Source organism: Apostichopus japonicus, chromosome 12 (genome assembly GCF_037975245.1).
Source record: "Apostichopus japonicus isolate 1M-3 chromosome 12, ASM3797524v1, whole genome shotgun sequence".
Lineage (NCBI taxonomy): Eukaryota > Metazoa > Echinodermata > Holothuroidea > Aspidochirotida > Stichopodidae > Apostichopus > Apostichopus japonicus.
The window spans coordinates 30,212,220-30,230,802 of record NC_092572.1 but is presented as its reverse complement, the minus strand read 5'-3'; the positions used below and the strand labels follow the sequence as shown (position 1 = coordinate 30,230,802).

General features: G+C 38.2%; 1 protein-coding gene across 6 annotated transcripts in view; it reads right to left on the bottom strand.

The window, feature by feature from the left end:
* The window catches only part of LOC139977648 (nephrin-like), an 81,345-nt gene that overhangs the window by 47,407 nt on the left and 15,355 nt on the right, over positions 1 to 18,583 (bottom strand). For 4 of the 6 annotated variants that reach the window (XM_071987119.1, XM_071987114.1, XM_071987115.1 and 1 more), the window contains exon 3: positions 3,689 to 3,862. In XM_071987119.1, coding sequence (XP_071843220.1) covers positions 3,689 to 3,862 — 174 coding nt within the window. Of the gene's footprint in view, positions 1 to 2,566; positions 2,721 to 2,764; positions 2,834 to 3,688; positions 3,863 to 18,583 lie in introns of those variants that run through there. The other 2 variants (XM_071987118.1, XM_071987117.1) reach the window with 2 other exon arrangements.

Here is an 18,583-nt window from a genome sequence, read left to right as displayed (position 1 = left end):
CCAAACAATCTATGGTGTAAATACATGTTTACTGCATATTCAAGGACCATGCTATGGCCAATATCTCATGTCTTTACTCCTACCTTTATTTCCTCTACTTTCTTGAAGCTGCACTGTGTGTTTGAACAAAGAATTACATTGACACAACATCAGGCGTTATGATTTTTCTCTACTTTGAAATTAAAAGTTGGCGTTGTTCCTAGTTTCAAAGTGCCAATTAATGACCATGTGCACTATAAATACAAGTGAAGATTACCAAAACGCAATGAAAAAATGGACAAACCGGAAAATAACTGCCCTTATTACAATCGTTAGACTACTCCTTTAAACAAAGTAAGATATGAATATTCAGCACATGCAGTAAGTTGGTCAGCTGACAACTATAGCATTCTGCAAATCAAAAGGAAATACGATTATGAAACCTGCTACTACTGCCCATACATTCATTGAATTTGCTGGACGATAAAATGGCAAGTTTGTTGAGCCTCACAGAACGTTTGAGATTGAAAAGGTGAGCCTCTATCCATATGATCAAGCCACAATTCAGTTACATTATCTTGTGGGAACTACTTGCTTAAATCCTTGTGAAAGTAGACATTAGTGAAATGCAGTAATGAACCTGATAAGGCTTGGAATAATATTCATGTACTGTGTGGATATATGATGTGTAGACCTGTACATGTGCACTTATACTATTTAGTCTACTTGTGTTTGCTTGGTATCAATGATGAGTTGCGAGTGGCTTCCACTTACTCAATATGCATTACCTAGTATACATTCATTGGTTTGTTCAAACAAGGGGCGGGGTTAATTTGAATGGATGGATATTGTGTACCACACATTATCAATTTTTATACTTTTGGTCGTTATTTTTATGAAATTTAAATCATTTGACAGGATTCCTTACCTGAAATTTCCTAACTACCTCAGGTGGTCTGATGGACTGCTTAAATGATATGCAAATATTTTGGACATAAATATGTTATGTTTTTGTTCAAACACACAGTGCAACTTTAAGTCCTTGGAAACTATTTCACACACAACATTGCCTACTTCTGTAACCTTGGTGTCATGATTGTGCAGAAACATCTACCTTTGTAGAGATGTGACAGCATTATCTTAGCAACCTTCCAGTACACAGATTGCTCATTAATATCTACACCACAACACAAGAACAAACACTACTGTTGTTATCATACTACATCATTGCTGGTCATCTAATACACTGCAACAAACTGGAGAGACCTATCAAATCTTATCAGTCTCTACACTGGTTAAAACATGACATAAACTGCCAGGGAACAATTTGTTGATTCCCTCAGGGCACCATTTGCTGCTTTGATGGACATGACCCATACTGAACCAGGTATTCCATTACTGCCACTGTCACTCAGCCTAAACTCCTGATTGGATGATACTCTGGAATAAATCACAGGAGACCATGAGATGTGTTACAAGGCTGTACCTGTAGAAGCTACTGTGTATACCAGTGGTGGTAAAACTCTAATGGTCCATAATTGAGGAGGGAATTCACTGTGTACTTCAAAGACAAAGTCCCGCACTGATATCTATCTGGTTAAAAGGTTGATTGGGTAGAAACAAGATGATACAATGTTTCTACATAAACTGTTGCTCCCGCCAAACACATCAGACAAAATACATCTCATTATTTCATAGGATCCAAAGCAATTAAAGAGGAGCAATTTCAGAACTAAGTTTAGCTTCAGTCCATCAGTATCACTTGCTGCCAAGGTATTTTGTTGTTGCCTGATCAGTTAGAAAATTAGGTTGATTAAAGGCAGGGGTCAATCCAGTCTTAGCCAAGTCGTTTAATACCCTTTTTCTCGGTGCAAACTGTACATGCCTCCGAGTCCATTTCTGCCTACCACAAATGTGCTTGCCCACTGTATTTTACATGCCCGAGAATCTGTCCGATACAAACGTCTTGGACATTTCTCGAAATAGGGGCGTGAACTTATGCAAACCACAAAATTTTTATTCATATTATTGTTACGAAATTGCATGTCATGTGAAATCATGTTTCTTCCACAGCAATTAGGGACCGTCTCGCAGTGTGCAAACCAATCTAAGGCCACATGATTGTTCACTGCAGGAGGCAGGGCTTGAATAAACATTTTGGGGGAAGTGGGTCCAATTGGCAAACCTGATTGGCTTTTCCATTTCCTAAGCAAATTGGCCAAAATCAAAAGAAAACATAAGATAGCTTGGGAGAAATGTGCAAGACCCTAGTATCAATCTAATGCATTGCCGGGTGTTCTCTGTGCAGTACAGCAAATAGATCAGGAAAATAGCTTTGTGAAAAGAAAGGTACACTAGGCTGTACATACTAGGGTCTTAACAAGACTTGGGCCAATCTTGCTATCGAGCACACTTGTAGAACATCTCCTTCTTTCCATGTGTGCAACTTCCAGGTGTAATATCAGGGTATCTTAAATCCTTGATGAAACACTAAATCTTCAGGTAGTGTTGTTGTGCATAATGTGGCAACACCATCAAAGTACATTCCAAATCAATTAGATTCCCCATGGAAAATCATTATCCTCACCTGTCATTGAGTACCTTGGGTACCCAGGAAGCTCTCTCTGAGTACCCAGGACTAGTGTGTTCTCACCTGTCATTGAGTACATTGGGTACCCAGGAAGCTCTCTCTGAGTACCCAGGACTAGTGTGTTCTCACCTGTCATTGAGTACCTTGGGTACCCAGGAAGCTCTCTCTGAGTACCCAGGACTAGTGTGTTCTCACCTGTCATTGAGTACCTTGGGTACCCAGGAAGCTCTCTCTGAGTACCCAGGACTAGTGTGTCCTCACCTGTCATTGAGTACCTTGGGTACCCAGGAAGCTCTCTCTGAGTACCCAGGACTAGTGTGTTCTCACCTGTCATTGAGTACCTTGGGTACCCAGGAAGCTCTCTCTGAGTACCCAGGACTAGTGTGTTCTCACCTGTCATTGAGTACCTTGGGTACCCAGGAAGCTCTCTCTGAGTACCCAGGACTAGTGTGTTCTTACCTGTCATTGAGTACCTTGGGTACCCAGGAAGTTCTCTCTGAGTACCCAGGACTAGTGTGTTCTCACCTGTCATTGAGTACCTTGGGTACCCAGTAAGCTCTCTCTGAGTAGCCAGGACTAGTGTGTTCTCACCTGTCATTGAGTACCTTGGGTACCCAGGAAGCTCTCTCTGAGTACCCAGGACTAGTGTGTTCTCACCTGTCATTGAGTACCTTGGGTACCCAGGAAGCTCTCTCTGAGTACCCAGGACTAGTGTGTCCTCACCTGTCATTGAGTACCTTGGGTACCCAGGAAGCTCTCTCTGAGTACCCAGGACTAGTGTGTTCTCACCTGTCATTGAGTACCTTGGGTACCCAGGAAGCTCTCTCTGAGTACCCAGGACTAGTGTGTTCTCACCTGTCATTGAGTACCTTGGGTACCCAGGAAGCTCTCTCTGAGTACCCAGGACTAGTGTGTCCTCACCTGTCATTGAGTACCTTGGGTACCCAGGAAGCTCTCTCTGAGTACCCAGGACTAGTGTGTTCTCACCTATCATTGAGTACCTTGGGTACCCAGGAAGCTCTCTCTGAGTACCCAGGACTAGTGTGTTCTCACCTGTCATTGAGTACCTTGGGTACCCAGGAAGCTCTCTCTGAGTACCCAGGACTAGTGTGTTCTCACCTGTCATTGAGTACCTTGGGTACCCAGGAAGCTCTCTCTGAGTACCCAGGACTAGTGTGTCCTTCCTCCAAGTCATAGCACCAGCCAAGTTTCGAACTGCACATTGCAATGTTGCATCTTGCCCTTGAATGACAGTGGTATTAGCAGGCTGCTTAGAAAATGTCTGCTCTTGACCTGGAGTTATAAGCAAAATAAACAAACAATTAAATATAAATCGATCTATCCATCCATCATACAATCAACATGACGATACTAACGTCTCGTTATGTTAGACGATGAACACAGTTTTGAATCCTGCCATGTTCAATATGATAAATGTAAATGCTGATTTGAACCCCACAATAACTGAGGAGGATCAGAACCAACAGTTAAATTTTTAATGTAAATACAACTTGGATTTGATCTGGGATCAGCAGTGACTTCTAACTTTCTTTGTTGCTTTTCACATTATTTGACACAATAGTAGCAAACTTTAGTAACATCACTGCACAATACATGGTTAAAATGGTTTCATGCCACTTCTTCTAGAAAAGAAACCTCAACTTCTGATACGGAGCAAGGAATCTAATGTACACATGCTGGGGGATCAAAATCTAATGTACACATGATTGGGGGATCAAAATCCAATGTACACATGATTGGGGGTTCAAAATCTAATGTACACATGATTGGGGGTTCAAAATCTAATGTACACATGCTTGGGTCTCAAAATCCAATGTACACATGATTGGGGGATCAAAATCCAATGTACACATGCTTGGGGGTTCAAAATCTAATGTACACATGCTTGGGGGATCAAAATCTAATGTACACATGATTGGGGGATCAAAATCCAATGTACACATGATTGGGGATTCAAAATCTAATGTACATAAGCTGGGGGATCAAATCTATGTACACATGTTGGGGGTCATAATCTAATGTACACAAGCTGGGGGATCAAATCTATGTACAGATGCTTGGGGGATCAAAATCGAATGTACACATGCTGGGGAATCAAAATCCAATGTACACATGATTGGGGGTTCAAAATCAAATGTACACATGATTGGGGGTTCATAATCTAATGTACACATGCTGGGGGATCAAAATCTAATGTACACATGATTGGGGGTTCATAATCTAATGTACACATGATTGGGGGTTCAAAATCAAATGTACACATGATTGGGGGTTCATAATCTAATGTACACATGCTGGGGGATCAAAATCTAATGTACACATGATTGGGGGTTCATAATCTAATGTACACATGATTGGGGGTTCAAAATCAAATGTACACATGCTGGGGAATCAAAAATCTAATATACACATGCTGGGGGTTCAAAACCAAATATACACATGCTGGGGGTTCATAATCTAATGTACACATGCTGGGGGATCAAAATCCAATGTGCACATGCTGGGGAATCAAAATCTAATATACACATGCTGGGGGTTCAAAACCAAATATACACATGCTGGGGGTTCATAATCTAATGTACACATGCTGGGGGATCAAAATCCAATGTGCACATGCTGAGGAATCAAAATTTAATGTACACATGCAGTGTGTGGTCTGATACGTAATGTAAACACATCCCAATTTATTACTAACAAAAGAAACATGCAAATTTGAACAAATGAAAGATTTTTTTGTCCTTTTGACTGGCATTTTTATCTCTTTAATTTGACAAAAACTGGTAAAGATAATATCAAAGCACAACTATCATACCTAGTTTATGAAATGCTAATGATGAAGCACTCTTAGGAATGTTCTGATAAACCTTAAGCACTCTTTATCCCAACATTGATATTTCCTTTACAACTTCTCATAGGCTTCGTAAAGCTTGGTATGATATCAACACTGTACAGTTTCATACCTGTCCAATAGTATAAATTACTTTAAAATGGATTCTATATTTGGTCCATACATAGCATGAGTAAGGTATATTTACTAGGCCAACAAGAATTTTACCTCAAGAAAAGATCTAGGTATAGTTTACAAATACCTTACTGGCTTTTCAAACTAACAAGTGGTAATTCCTGGGCCAACTCTGACCCTAAAGATTCCTGCCATGATGATTCCTTCACCTCCTTTCAAAATAATCCTACTAGTATTTCTTTCCATACTTTTCATCTCCTTAGAATTCAGCTCCTTTTATAGTGGATGGTTGTCAACCACATCAAATGTCACATTTTTGTTTATAAGAAAAACAAGCTTTTAGGATTGCACACAGAGGTTTCAAGTTCCCAAACAGACTCCAATAAAGCCCTTAGGTTCTTTACCCCAGGATTGTAAATTTGACAATAATGATTTATGGTTAGTTTGTTTGAAATAGAACTCTTTCTAACCACAACTCCCTGTGTTAACTAGCAAGTGTTGAAAGCAAACACAAAAATAAAAGGAAGAATTGAAACACACTGCCTCATAATCAAAACTCCATGTATGGATGGAAAGTTTTTTGAGATGTATCTTGAACTGTACTGAGCATACCCTATAGTGTGGAGTACCAACTTATAATGCCATCAGTCATGAAGCCATCATAGTCATGAAGCCATCATAGTCATGAAGCCATCAGTCATGAAGCCATCATAGTCATGAAGCCATCAGTCATGCAGCCATCATATTCATGAAGCCATCATAGTCATGATGCCATCAGTCATGAAGCCATCATAGTCATGAAGCCATCAGTCATGCAGCCATCATATTCATGAAGCCATCATAGTCATGAAGCCATCAGTCATGCAGCCATCATAGCCATGAAGCCATCAGTCATGAAGCCATCATAGTCATGAAGCCATCATAGCCATGAAGCCATCAGTCATGAAGCCATCAGTCATGAAGCATTTTAACATTGACCTTTCTTTTCTTCTTTTAGAATTAATTCCATTTAAGTAAGTTCTTGTGCAACCATAAACAGACAAATATTGATAGGGCTCTTGTAGTTTCGGGACTAGTAAGCCATTTTCTCCATAGAGAATAGGATACGCACCCATCTGCCACAACTACTTCTTTAAATTTTATTTTATTGGGGGGGGGGGTGGAGGAAATTCAAATTTGACTGTCTGTTTATCTGAAAAGCAAAGGATTTCATAGGGTTGACAAAATATAGGACCACATGAAACACTACACCTAATAGTAAATTGAAAATTTGGTTTACTCTTCATTCGCTTGTGAGTCGTGATTTAATTTCTGGGTCTTCACTTTGTATATTCTTGTTATCCTATACCTTGTAATATCATGACCTGCACTAAGTCAGGTCTTATACAAGTGCAAATAATGTTTCACTGAGAGATATTCCATTACTGAAAATGAAGGAAAAAATCATTCAGCAGTTCTTTGTGGTTTAACCACATACATTACACTCTCCTTATCGAGTATGAAATTGTGTATGTACTATAGGGCGTAATATGGTAGCTATGCAAACTTGTAAGTTAGAAAATAATGCATGTCAGCGAGGATGTGTGAGGCTGTAATGGAACACAGATCTCTGCAATTTATTACTCACTTGGATAGACACTTACCAGTGAAGCCTAGACAAGAGTTTAAGTCCAATCCTCTGTGTATTCAATTAAGTACAATTATAAACACAGTAGCAATGTCACTACTGAGTGACAAATGGTCTCCACTGTATATTTAACTTCTCCCCAGATATCAAAGCTTTCCTTCCAACCCAAGAAAGTATTCCTATCCTTAGTAGTCACTAGTCCACAAACATCTAACATCTGCATAGACTCTGCTGAGTCTGCACACTGACGCCAATGAGTCTCCCGACATCAAAATAGGAAAATGCTACGGCTGTTATATTTTCCTCCCCTTTCTACACACGCTTCACAGACTCTGGACAGAAGATCTCATTAGTCACACACTAATTCTACTAACGATCTGGTAGTAAGTTTAAAAACCAATCAGGGCTCTCCTAAAATAGATGCGGCATGAATATTCAGATGGACTATTAGTTTGACACAAATTTCATTCAGTTCCCAGCGACATCAATATTACTGAGACTTCTTCAAGCTGAAATGTTTCTAATCCAGCCTTTCACCTAGTCCTTTAAGTGTATTGTTAGGGAGTTATTACATAGAGCGGTATCTCTGCCCTGGTAAACATATTGCATAATTATATGTGAACATTGTGTACGTTATACATACAGAACATGCGGCGCAAATAAAACTTTTTGAAATACAACTTACTTTCGTAGGTGAGCACAAGATATCTATGTGAACTACTTTGATTTAAACACAGTTACTGACACATTAATGTTTAATACGCACAATTATTAAATTTGTAATCACATAATTGTATTACTAATTGTCAAAATATGTGAATGTTCAAACAGTTAAACTTGCAGTTTTAATGTGTAAATAACCCTAAAATATGAAAGTACCATTTACAAAGAAGTGATTGTATGTAGCTGTCATTGGTTTTTCATGTGTTATGTCATTAACTATGCTGGGTTTGTTTATTCATGTATGTATAAATTACAGCACTTGTCCAAAGGCGTAACGTAAAGGAGGAACGAATCACACATAAGCAATCACAGTAATGAATCACTCATAGCGTGAGGAATAGTAGGAACAACCCAGCCATTTGGCAAAGATTGGCCAATACCTTAACAAAGGCTAACTTCTGCACTGTTTTAAACTCACACAAAAGTATTCATTATTTTACTACAAATAATAAGACACTGGAGACTACTAATTTACAGTGCTCACAGCAGTCAAATTATGCCCTGTTCACATTAGACCTCAAGCACAGTACTGAACCAAATGCCCAGGGTCTGATTTGCGGTGTAAATACAGATGAGACTAGCACTGAGGTAGGATCAGACCCTCTACTGGTCTTCAATTTGTAATGTAAATGCAGTCTGGGGTTGACCCAGGATCAGCATTGACCACTTAATTCCACTGTTTGTTACTCATAATTTCAGACAATGGTAGTAGGCTGGCCTAAACTTTCTGTTTGGTGATTGCCAGGGCAGGGTCAGAGCATAGGGTCTAAGATTACCATGTTCTAAATTCAAGCCCCTAATTGGAATGTCTATAGTTAGGCACAAGTGGAGGTTATGTCTTTTAAAGACCAACTATGGAGACTTTTCAATGAACATAAAATCCCACCATTTTGATGTATGTAATCCTTAACTCACTCCAATTACATTGCTGTAATTGACTTAACCAATTTCATACGTTAAATACGTGAAAAATGGGAAGAAAGTCAGCTTTTTAGGAAACCTATTTCAGACATTCCTGATACATTCCTAAGACATCAGGTGACCATGTGACGTCATCGTTGGTATACCGCACTCAAAACAATACTTTTAGTGTGTTAAGTTGTATACTTGAGCTGCCAAAAACATCAACGATATTACTCCTTTTCCCCCGAAATGCCACAATTCTGTGTTGTTGGAGGTTGCAGTTATACCTCAGCCAACAAAAGCATCAGCTTTTTTAGCTTTCCGAGTAGATCGAACCGACGTAAATTGCCGTAGACTTTGGAACAATTTTGTGAGATCTACGCGGAAAGATTTTTCAGCACCCGGAGTATCTCATGCCCATGAGTCCACATGCATGACCCTGCCTCTGTGTATGCTGCAAATGTCTCACTCTGTGAAACTTATATACTTTCGACAGCTGTGGCGGACATAGCTCATGTGAAATTGACCCTTTCAAATCTCCTCGTAAACACGCTCTGGACGTTCTTACATGGAACATTATATCACGCAATTGACAGTATAAAATTTACTGTTTGAGATGACCGTACGTAGAGCATGTATAGACCGTGCCTATAGGGTAGCATTGTTACTACATGTAGAATGTACAACTCCCGTCGGGGTTGGCTCACAGCGTGTGTAAATAGTCATGTTAGGATTTCAGCGCATTTATCTATTTCATTTGTTGTATTCCAGTATCGTGAGTTTGTGATGCATGTGTTATATTGTCCGTTACGTTTTTTTTCCGGCATCTGCATGGTCCAAGGAGTGGAATAAAACGGTACTATATCGATCGGACGTTTTATTTCGTTAGTGACTGTCTTGTGATTGTGGGATGTTACTGGTCAAGGCCTGTTTCAACTAGACCTAACTCTATGGAATCACACAGAGTCACGGTAGCATTTCGCCCAGGATTGAACGAGAAACGTGGATTTGGATATTCACTGCTAAATTTGTTTTATTGAAAGGATACTTTTTCTGTGTTTGTACTTTTGAATATTAAAACGAGTAAGTACTATGTTCAGCTGAAGCTTAGTCATGTATATGCTACCCTGGTCGATTCAGGCCAGCATCTTCTCATAGTTGTTCGATTATGTTTAGTGTTTTTTTGGTAAGTCGTTGTCAGTAACGTAATCCATTTTCCCATGACATATCACGCATGAGGCATCTTTTAGGACTATTGTTTTGTTCAGTTTACGGTATCTTGTGATCAAATTGTATTACGGAATCGGCAAGCTGCTGCATGTTCTACAGTATATTGTATCGTTCGTACTTATTGACGCTTCGCTATGTAAACGATGCCTCAAAAATAACCCATTTTACTAAATTTTCTGCTTAAAATTGTCTTAAAACTAGTTGTTTACCTTCATGTGTTCTTGGTTTAAGCTAACAGCTTTTCAAACGCTCGAAATTGGAAGTCAAATACAGTACAATTGTTCGCTATCTGTGTATAAACAGTACCTATTTCAGTGTTTGATTTTCGCGGTATACCAATGATGACGTCCCACGGTGACCAAAAGCTCTTTTGGGTCAATCTCTGTTTAAATTCTAGGGTGGAATACCCTTTTTCCTTCTAATAAACTGTGTCATATCGTCTGCTGCTCTAATATCCCTTTAATATCTCTGGAGATGAAAGCTTGTTTATGAGACTCAATCTTTGTGGAAGCACAAACTGTTTTAAACTTGTTCCATTTCAGCTGGTTTGTTTGAACAATATTCAGTCAGCCTTGACCATTAGTGTCAGTATAATCTGACATGTTGTCATTGGAAATAAACAAATTGTCTAAAGTAAGGTCTAATGGGACCATCCTGGCAGGCTCTATATGCCCTGAGGTACATCTGTACTTCAAGGTGTTATCCATTCAAACAACTTAAATTGTAATGTCCATAACAATGGGATATTACCTATGGGTTTACATGCATTAGTCCCATCCAACATTCTCAATGGAAGTAATAATGAAATGTAGGGTGTGCCTAAAATGAAGACCTCTGAAACGAAGATCAAATCTAGAAGACTGGAAAATATGAAAACAAATAAAGAAGTCTGCGTTTTTCAATCTTCGTTTTTGAGATTCGCAGTATATGCCAATCTCGAGATTTGGCCTATACTGCTAATCTTGAAAACGACATCATTAAAATTAGAACGTTGAATGTCCCACGCAGTGTTTCAAATCTCCTCTCTGATCTTTCAATGTTATCTTTACGTTCAATAATCGTTGAGAGGTTATTGTCCTGGCATTTCCATCTTAGACCCATATGTTTTAGTGTTAATGCAGGCTTTATTGCATAAGTTACAAAGTTGGCCTCAAAATTTGTTGATAAACTCACAGTCATTGTAGTAGGCCTACTGCGCTAAACAAACCAACCCTTTTCCTGATGCGATGAAGTCTTTTCTCGTTCTCCTCACAAATCGCATCCAGAGTTTCTGATATCTCTGATTAATACTTTTTCCGCTTGGATGATTAAAAAAACTTATTTAAAGTCTGCATACGCTAGTGGTTTGGTTGTTTGTCTCGTCAATATAGAGAAAGTTGCAACTGAACTAACACACTCAGTGCACACAGCTGAAGTAGTCTACGCCGAGCATACTTTGTTATCATCAAAACTACGTGACAAGTCACTGTGGATCACATGATCATCATATTGCTTTTCCCGAAAAGCCAAACATTTTTTTTAAAAATTGCTAAGTTAAGGATATTTTTCCAGCCTTTCCCAACATCGGATTGACTTCACTTTTTCAGATGTCAAAAGGAATCTAACTAGAATACTTGTGAAAAAAAATCATATTCTTTCCTCAATGCTTAAAAATCATTATCGTTCGTTTTAAAGTGTTTGCTGAGCTGATCTGAAAGTATTTCATATTCTGGTTTTTAGCTCATACCAGCATGCTGGTGTGAGCTATTGTTACAGTGCGGCGTCTATCACTCTATCATTCTATCACTCTATCCGTCAACAATTGGTAAAACCGCTCCCACTCGCACAGTGTTTGATGGAATTTCATGAAACTTGGACACAAGGACCATTAGGTATAGGTCCATCAGAGATGATCCAAAATTTGGGGTCAAAGGTCACCTATGGGCCGTAATGGGCCATTTTGTGGAAATACGCAAAATGCTTCTTCTCCTACAGATTCCATGGTACAATGTTGAGGGTTTGTCACGATAGTACTATGGTAGTTTTACCTTCAGGGTGTTCATGAATTTGAGATCAAAGATCAACTAGGGGTCTTTTGTGGCCCGGGCTGCGGCCCTATATTTTCAAATTGCTGCTGTTCGTACAGTGTGTGGCCAATTATAATGAAACTTGGCCACAATGTTCCTCGGGATGAGAGTTACGAGGGGTGTTCGGAAAATTGAGGTCAAAGGTCATTTAGGGGGTCATCGGGGGTCATTCTTTGTAATATTTTCAAATATCTCAATCTTCTCAAGATTTTGATGGATCATATTCAAAGTTGAACTGATGATTGTTGGATTGTGTATAAGGTGATGCCTAAAAATTTTTGGTCAAAAGTTAATTAATTACAATTAATCCCCATTGTTTAAAAAAATCTGAGCCTTCACTTTTTGCCAAAGCTCCTTTAATTTGTCTCCCAGTGTCTGCAGTGTTTGTTTACATTTGTGGTTAAGCTCTGCAGAGGCTGTTAGTGGAATTAAAGCAGGACTGGGAGTTGTTATTAACTGTTGAACTGTAAGCATGAGAGCCCTATAGCCAATCAGCACTTGCTGATTCTTAGAAGTCTTTGAGCCTGAGGTATGTAGGCAGCTTGTGAAGTTATGCCTTGTAGGGAGTGCTTGTTATGTCTGCTAAGGTAGAGGGGAGAAAGTTTAATAGGGTAGGTCAGTGGTATTGTTTGAGAGAGTGGGTAAAATAGGATTTAAAGGGGAAAATAGGAATTATAGCCAGTGGTGTGGCCAGGATTCTGCTAATGGAGGGGGGGGGGGTATCCCTCACGGGCCCAAAATTGGTTTTGTGGGCCCTACATTTTTCAGCTCGAAAAGGTATGAGCTTCTGCACCATTGGTGCTCTAGTCTTTTTCTTCAATGTAAATTTATTACATTCTACAAATTACAGTTGGAAGGCACAAATGGAAAACCGTGTTAAACAAAGAGATAAGAGGCCAAGTGTAGGGCCCTCAATCTGCCTCCAATCTACAACCAGACCAACTGAGGTCCTGTTAACACTTCATCTGGAATGAAGTAATCAACTTAAACACAGTTGATATGTGCAAAGGCAAATACTGTTTGTTACACAGTAGTACTGCAGAATGTATAACTTAGAAGTTAACACGCTTTTCTACATAACTGCAGATATACATGTGATCTTTAGTTCAGACAGCAATTTATTCGAATTGTTCTTTTTTAAGCTCTTTGTTGCAACTCTGGTCTCAACCCAGATTAAATTTCAGAATTTAAAGAAAAATAAACCCTATCCTTTCTGCTTAGAGAATACGGAACATGAATACTTGAAAAAATTCTTTGCAACTGACAGCTCCCACTTTCGTGAGGTAAGCGAGCCACATATCGCATTTCAAAAGAAAAAGTATTGCCAATACCAACAATAATTTAAAATTGCCCAAGCAAAAAGAATATTGTGTTAGACCAAAAGTCTGTTTTTTCATTTATAATACATTCTAAAAGTTTTCAACAGTAGAAACAATATTTTTCGAGTGTAAATGTGTGAGCTGCTTTTAAATATCAAGGGCTTTACAACGGATGTAATAACACAACATTGAAAACTTCTGAGCGTAACATTTCCTACGCATCGTTCAAGATAACTAAGGCAATATCTAGTCAAAGTTTTCTTTGAACCACTTTCCCGACTCAAGAAGTTTTGAATAAATGAGAACATGGATGCATTTTGACTTGACAGCTATCAATTCCAGCCTGAATACACAGTGGAGGAAATGAGACATCAAGACCTATAGCTTCCTTAACAGATTGCATTTGTGGCGACACTGGCAGTTACAATATTATGCTAGCTAGTACTTCCAACACTAGTAGCAGATCTGCGATGGAGGGTCAAGCCTGGTGCTTTTGTGCCTTTTATACGTTCTCTTCTTTATGGAAAGCTCTTCCGGTCAGGAATAACATCATATCATTTTCCCTTCCCTGCTCCTTCCACCCCTCTGTTGTTAACACAACCAAATACTTGGCACTCCAGCATTTTGCATCAACTTCTGAACAATCTCTGAGAGCACATGTACAACTCATATGCAGAGAGGGGAATTATTTAAGTTACGATGTGGCTTGCAGACGTAATTTTTGACCCGCCCTCTTTATTGAAATTAGCATAATGGCCAACCCCATAGGTGTGGAATTTTTTTATAGAAAATTCCTGGAAATGTTGGGAAAGGTAGTTCTGATAAGTTATTTCACAGAGGGTGTGAGAATATTAGTCTGTACTATGAGGTCTCAACAAAACCTCAGGGTTTATTTCCCATTTAATCTACAGTAGATCAAACATGTGTTTACGCAACACATTTCATTCAGAGCGCTCTTAATTTTACACTTTATGTTCCATTTCTTTCTAGTGTATTAGTCCATGGCTCTACATTCAATTTCTCTCTAAATAGTGTAATCAGGCAGGCCATGGCTAGAAGTTACATGTATAGTGCTGCAGCAATGTTAATTTTCTGATAGAACTGACAGACCATGCACACTGTTTGTTGCTCAGAAGTATTTTTGTTTGTAAGTCAGATAATGGTGGTCTTCCCAGCCTCTGATTAGTCATGCTGATTCTGAGAAACATAAATCAACATCAAATCAGATATAAAGCAAACCAATACCACATTTCTTGCTTAATCATGTGACATCAATTATGTATATGTTCCCCTATATTATAGCTGAGAATCTATGAGCCTCATTGGAATTATACTACATCACATAGACATACAGTAGTAGAGCCAGATTGCTGAGAGCAATGGATTCATCTATCTTAAAGTAAAGTGGCCTTGATTACAATTATTGATCCAACAAGGATCTCATTGATTGCCAATCCAATGGATTCTAAAAATGTTTTGCTTAAATCACTTTTCCATGTCAGTGTTATCATCACACACACAGAAGAAGGTAAACCAGTCATTTTGGAAATATATTGCTTTTTCATTACTGAAAATAAAACGTTATTTACATATAGTACTTTTAAGTACTTGGTTAGCTGCTATTCCACTTTTATAACAGTTAATGGAAGTTTTATCACAATAAATGCAAAATGCATACCTGTGTAGAAAGTTTGGTACACAAAAGTATACAGACTTAAAAGAACACTGCCTTTTTAAATCCCATCTCTTCTTTGCAAATTGTTTTGATTTTGATAGTTTTGTTTTGTAGCATTATCCTTCAGTCATAGCATCCCCCGCTGGTAACATAACAAAGTTTGTTTATACATTTTACTCCATTAAATCTTAATTTATAGGTATGAAACAAAGTTGTGTTTTTGAAGTGAATTCCAATGCTTCTACAGTATGCAGAATGAAGTGCAGAGAAAGGACAATGTGGGACATTCTCGTTGCAATTTCCCATCAAACATTCACCTCCCTTTAATGCTGACATCTCGCATATTGTAGTGTCATTTTATGATCTTTCAATCATGAACTCTGAACTGAAAGTCATAAAAATTTCATACATAAAATTTCAGCACTGATTATTTACAACTTGATGCTTTGAGTTTGGATTTAAACTTAGGACATAAAATTTAATGCAAGGTTGTTGTTGAGTACAAATTCTGTTGAAAACTTCCAATGTATATACTATTGAAACATAGCCTGGTTGATCTACCGTAGCTGTGCTGCCTATACTGGCACAGTACAGCAAAGGTACAGGTGAAAACTGTCTTTATTGAAGATGTCTGTATATTATGAATCATGAATTGCCCATGTGAATTAAAAGCTCTCACCACTCCTATGATTGCCATTTGGCAAACTTATGATTACAACACCAACCACATAAGCAGTAACAAGTGACTGGAATATTATAAAAACTCACACATCCAAATACAAAACTAGGATCTTGTCGAGACAGTTTGGTGACTAATGTAAGAGTGTATGTTATGTAAATTGTCTATATTGTCAAGAGAAGCTCATTTGCATATTAAAAGTATTTAGATGGCTTTGTATATATGTCATTGTTACTTCTGTTATTTTTATGTTAATTAGTTGCAGTAGCAGCAGAAATTATTGGTAGTTTGGAGGGCATTTGAGCCTTGAGTGAGACCTTTGTCAATATGTTCTTAAAGCAGCATTTTGCGTTTGGTCGCCGTTTTCTACTTTGTTGACATATCCATCAAGTTTTTTACATATCAATCACAAAACAGCAAACTAAGATATTAGCCAAGTTTTTCCCTGCCAATAATGTTAATTGGCGAGTAATTAAGAATATTTTGTAGATAACGAGAATAGTGTCCACGACAAATTCCACATTTAAAACTAAACGCATACAGTTCCCCAAAACCCACTAGTTTGAAATCAACCAATCAGAGATGCAGCCGTTGCTAAAAATAGATTCAAGACTTTGCGTTGGTACAACCAGGGAGTTGTTATGGAACTCCCTTGTACAACTGCCATATATACTGTACACAGATGAGGCATGGTTGTTGTATTACGTATCTGTCAATGACGTTCGTAGTGTTTAAATATTCATATTATGGGCGAGGTTTATTGGGATCCCAACGGAAAATATCTTGGAGAAAAACAAAGTTGAAAGTTGCAAATTTTTTGACTTTTATGCCACCATTTGAAGTAAGATTTAAATAGATAAGCTAGTTATGTATGTCGTTATGGCAAAGTGGAGTCAGTGAGGTTGAGAAAAATCATAGAAAAGGACGCAAAATGCTGCTTTAATGCACCCAACAGTGATGGTGGTTTACAATTTTGTTTACATTTTCCACCTGTTCCAACAATATGTTAGGGGATCTCCTCCTAGTTACCAGAATATATTGTACTGTTGCAGAACAGGCACTCCTACAGTAGTTCGAGTGTTTATTGTACTGACACTCACACAGTCCTCTGTGACATAAGAGGTACTGCTGACCACATGTATTCCAACATTCCAAACATTCCTTGGTAGGACATCATCAATTAACTTTCAAGAACATGTGGTCCCCTGAGAAAGAAGAGATGCATTTCAAAGGTTTTCATATAATGTCCTGTAGGGACTCCTAAATGACCTTTGACCTTCGCTTCCGGGTGTTCAAAAGTAGCCCAACATCCAACGAACATTGTGTCCAAGTTTAATTCCCAGAAAACAAAAACGTTTAGTGGTTCCCATGTCTGAACATATTCATAGTGTGGTAAGATATACAATTACATGATAATATTCACTTGTGCACACCAAAATTGAAGACGATTATATTCGGCATCATATAAAGGAAGGTACCAGGAATCAGTTATCATGTTGACAGTCTAATTAGTGACATAGTATAATAAAGTTTTGCGCCCAAATGACCCCAAAAATATTCAGAGCAAACAAACTTACTCAAAAATTTATTTGCCCCCAAAAGGTGAACCTCCAAAATTGTGGGCCCAAAAATATTGGGCCCACAAATTTAGGCCCAAAGAATGTGTCCCATAGTGCATTTGAGGTGGAAAACAAATTTGGGCCCACCCAGCCTTAAAAAAGCACCAAGAATAGTTTGGGGCCCAGACGATCCCAAAAATTTTAGGCCAACATGTGACAGCTACTAACCAACAACAACATTCCAAGTTTGGATGTTTTTTTAAACATTTTTTAACAAAATTGGGCCCCAAGAAATGTGGGTCCCTATAGTCCAAAAACTATTGGGCCCCATAAATTTAGGCCCAAAGAATGTGTCACAAATTGCATTTGAGGTGAAAAGAAAATTTGGGCCTACCTGGCCCGAATGTAGGCCAAATTGTTGTTACAAAGAACATATGTACATAATATGAAATTACATCACATACTAAGTATAAACTTAATCGATCACATGGTTGCAGGTTGACATTTTTAAAATGTTATGGTAAGCCTGCCCACTCATTAATATTCAAGAATGGGAAACTAAACCAATAAAGCAAATCTAATCAGCATAGGCCATCTATCTATCAAGTATTGATTCAACTTGTGTTTGTGGAGATATCGTGTTAACAAGCTGTATTCGACGATTTCCCATTAAGCCCCACCCATCCATAATATAATGAGGTAAAATTGTTGTTGCAAAGAAAATGTACAATTGCTATAGTCACATCACCATTAAAACTATAAACTAATATTGCAAATACGGTAGAAGAGATATTGACAATTTACAAATTTTCCAGTAAGCCCCACCCACCCACTCATTAATATTAATGAGATGAGAATCACAAACAATAAGGCACATCTACTCATCATTGGGCATCTATCTACCATGTATGACATTGATTCAACTTGCGTTTGTTGAGATATGATGCTGACAAGTTGCTTTCCTATTAAGTCCCAATCATACATGATTAACATGAATATTAATTAGGTAAATGTCCTTGTAGCAAAGAACATGTACTTATTTGACATCCCAATAGCAAGTATTAGCTAAATCGGACATATGCTTGAAGAGAAATTGAAATTTTAAAATTTCATGTTAAGGTCATTATTACTCATTACTATTCAAGAGATGGGAACCACAAACAATGGAGAACATCTACACATCATGGGACATCTACCTACCAAGAATGACCATTGACTGAACTTATGGCTGTTGAGATATCATGTCTACA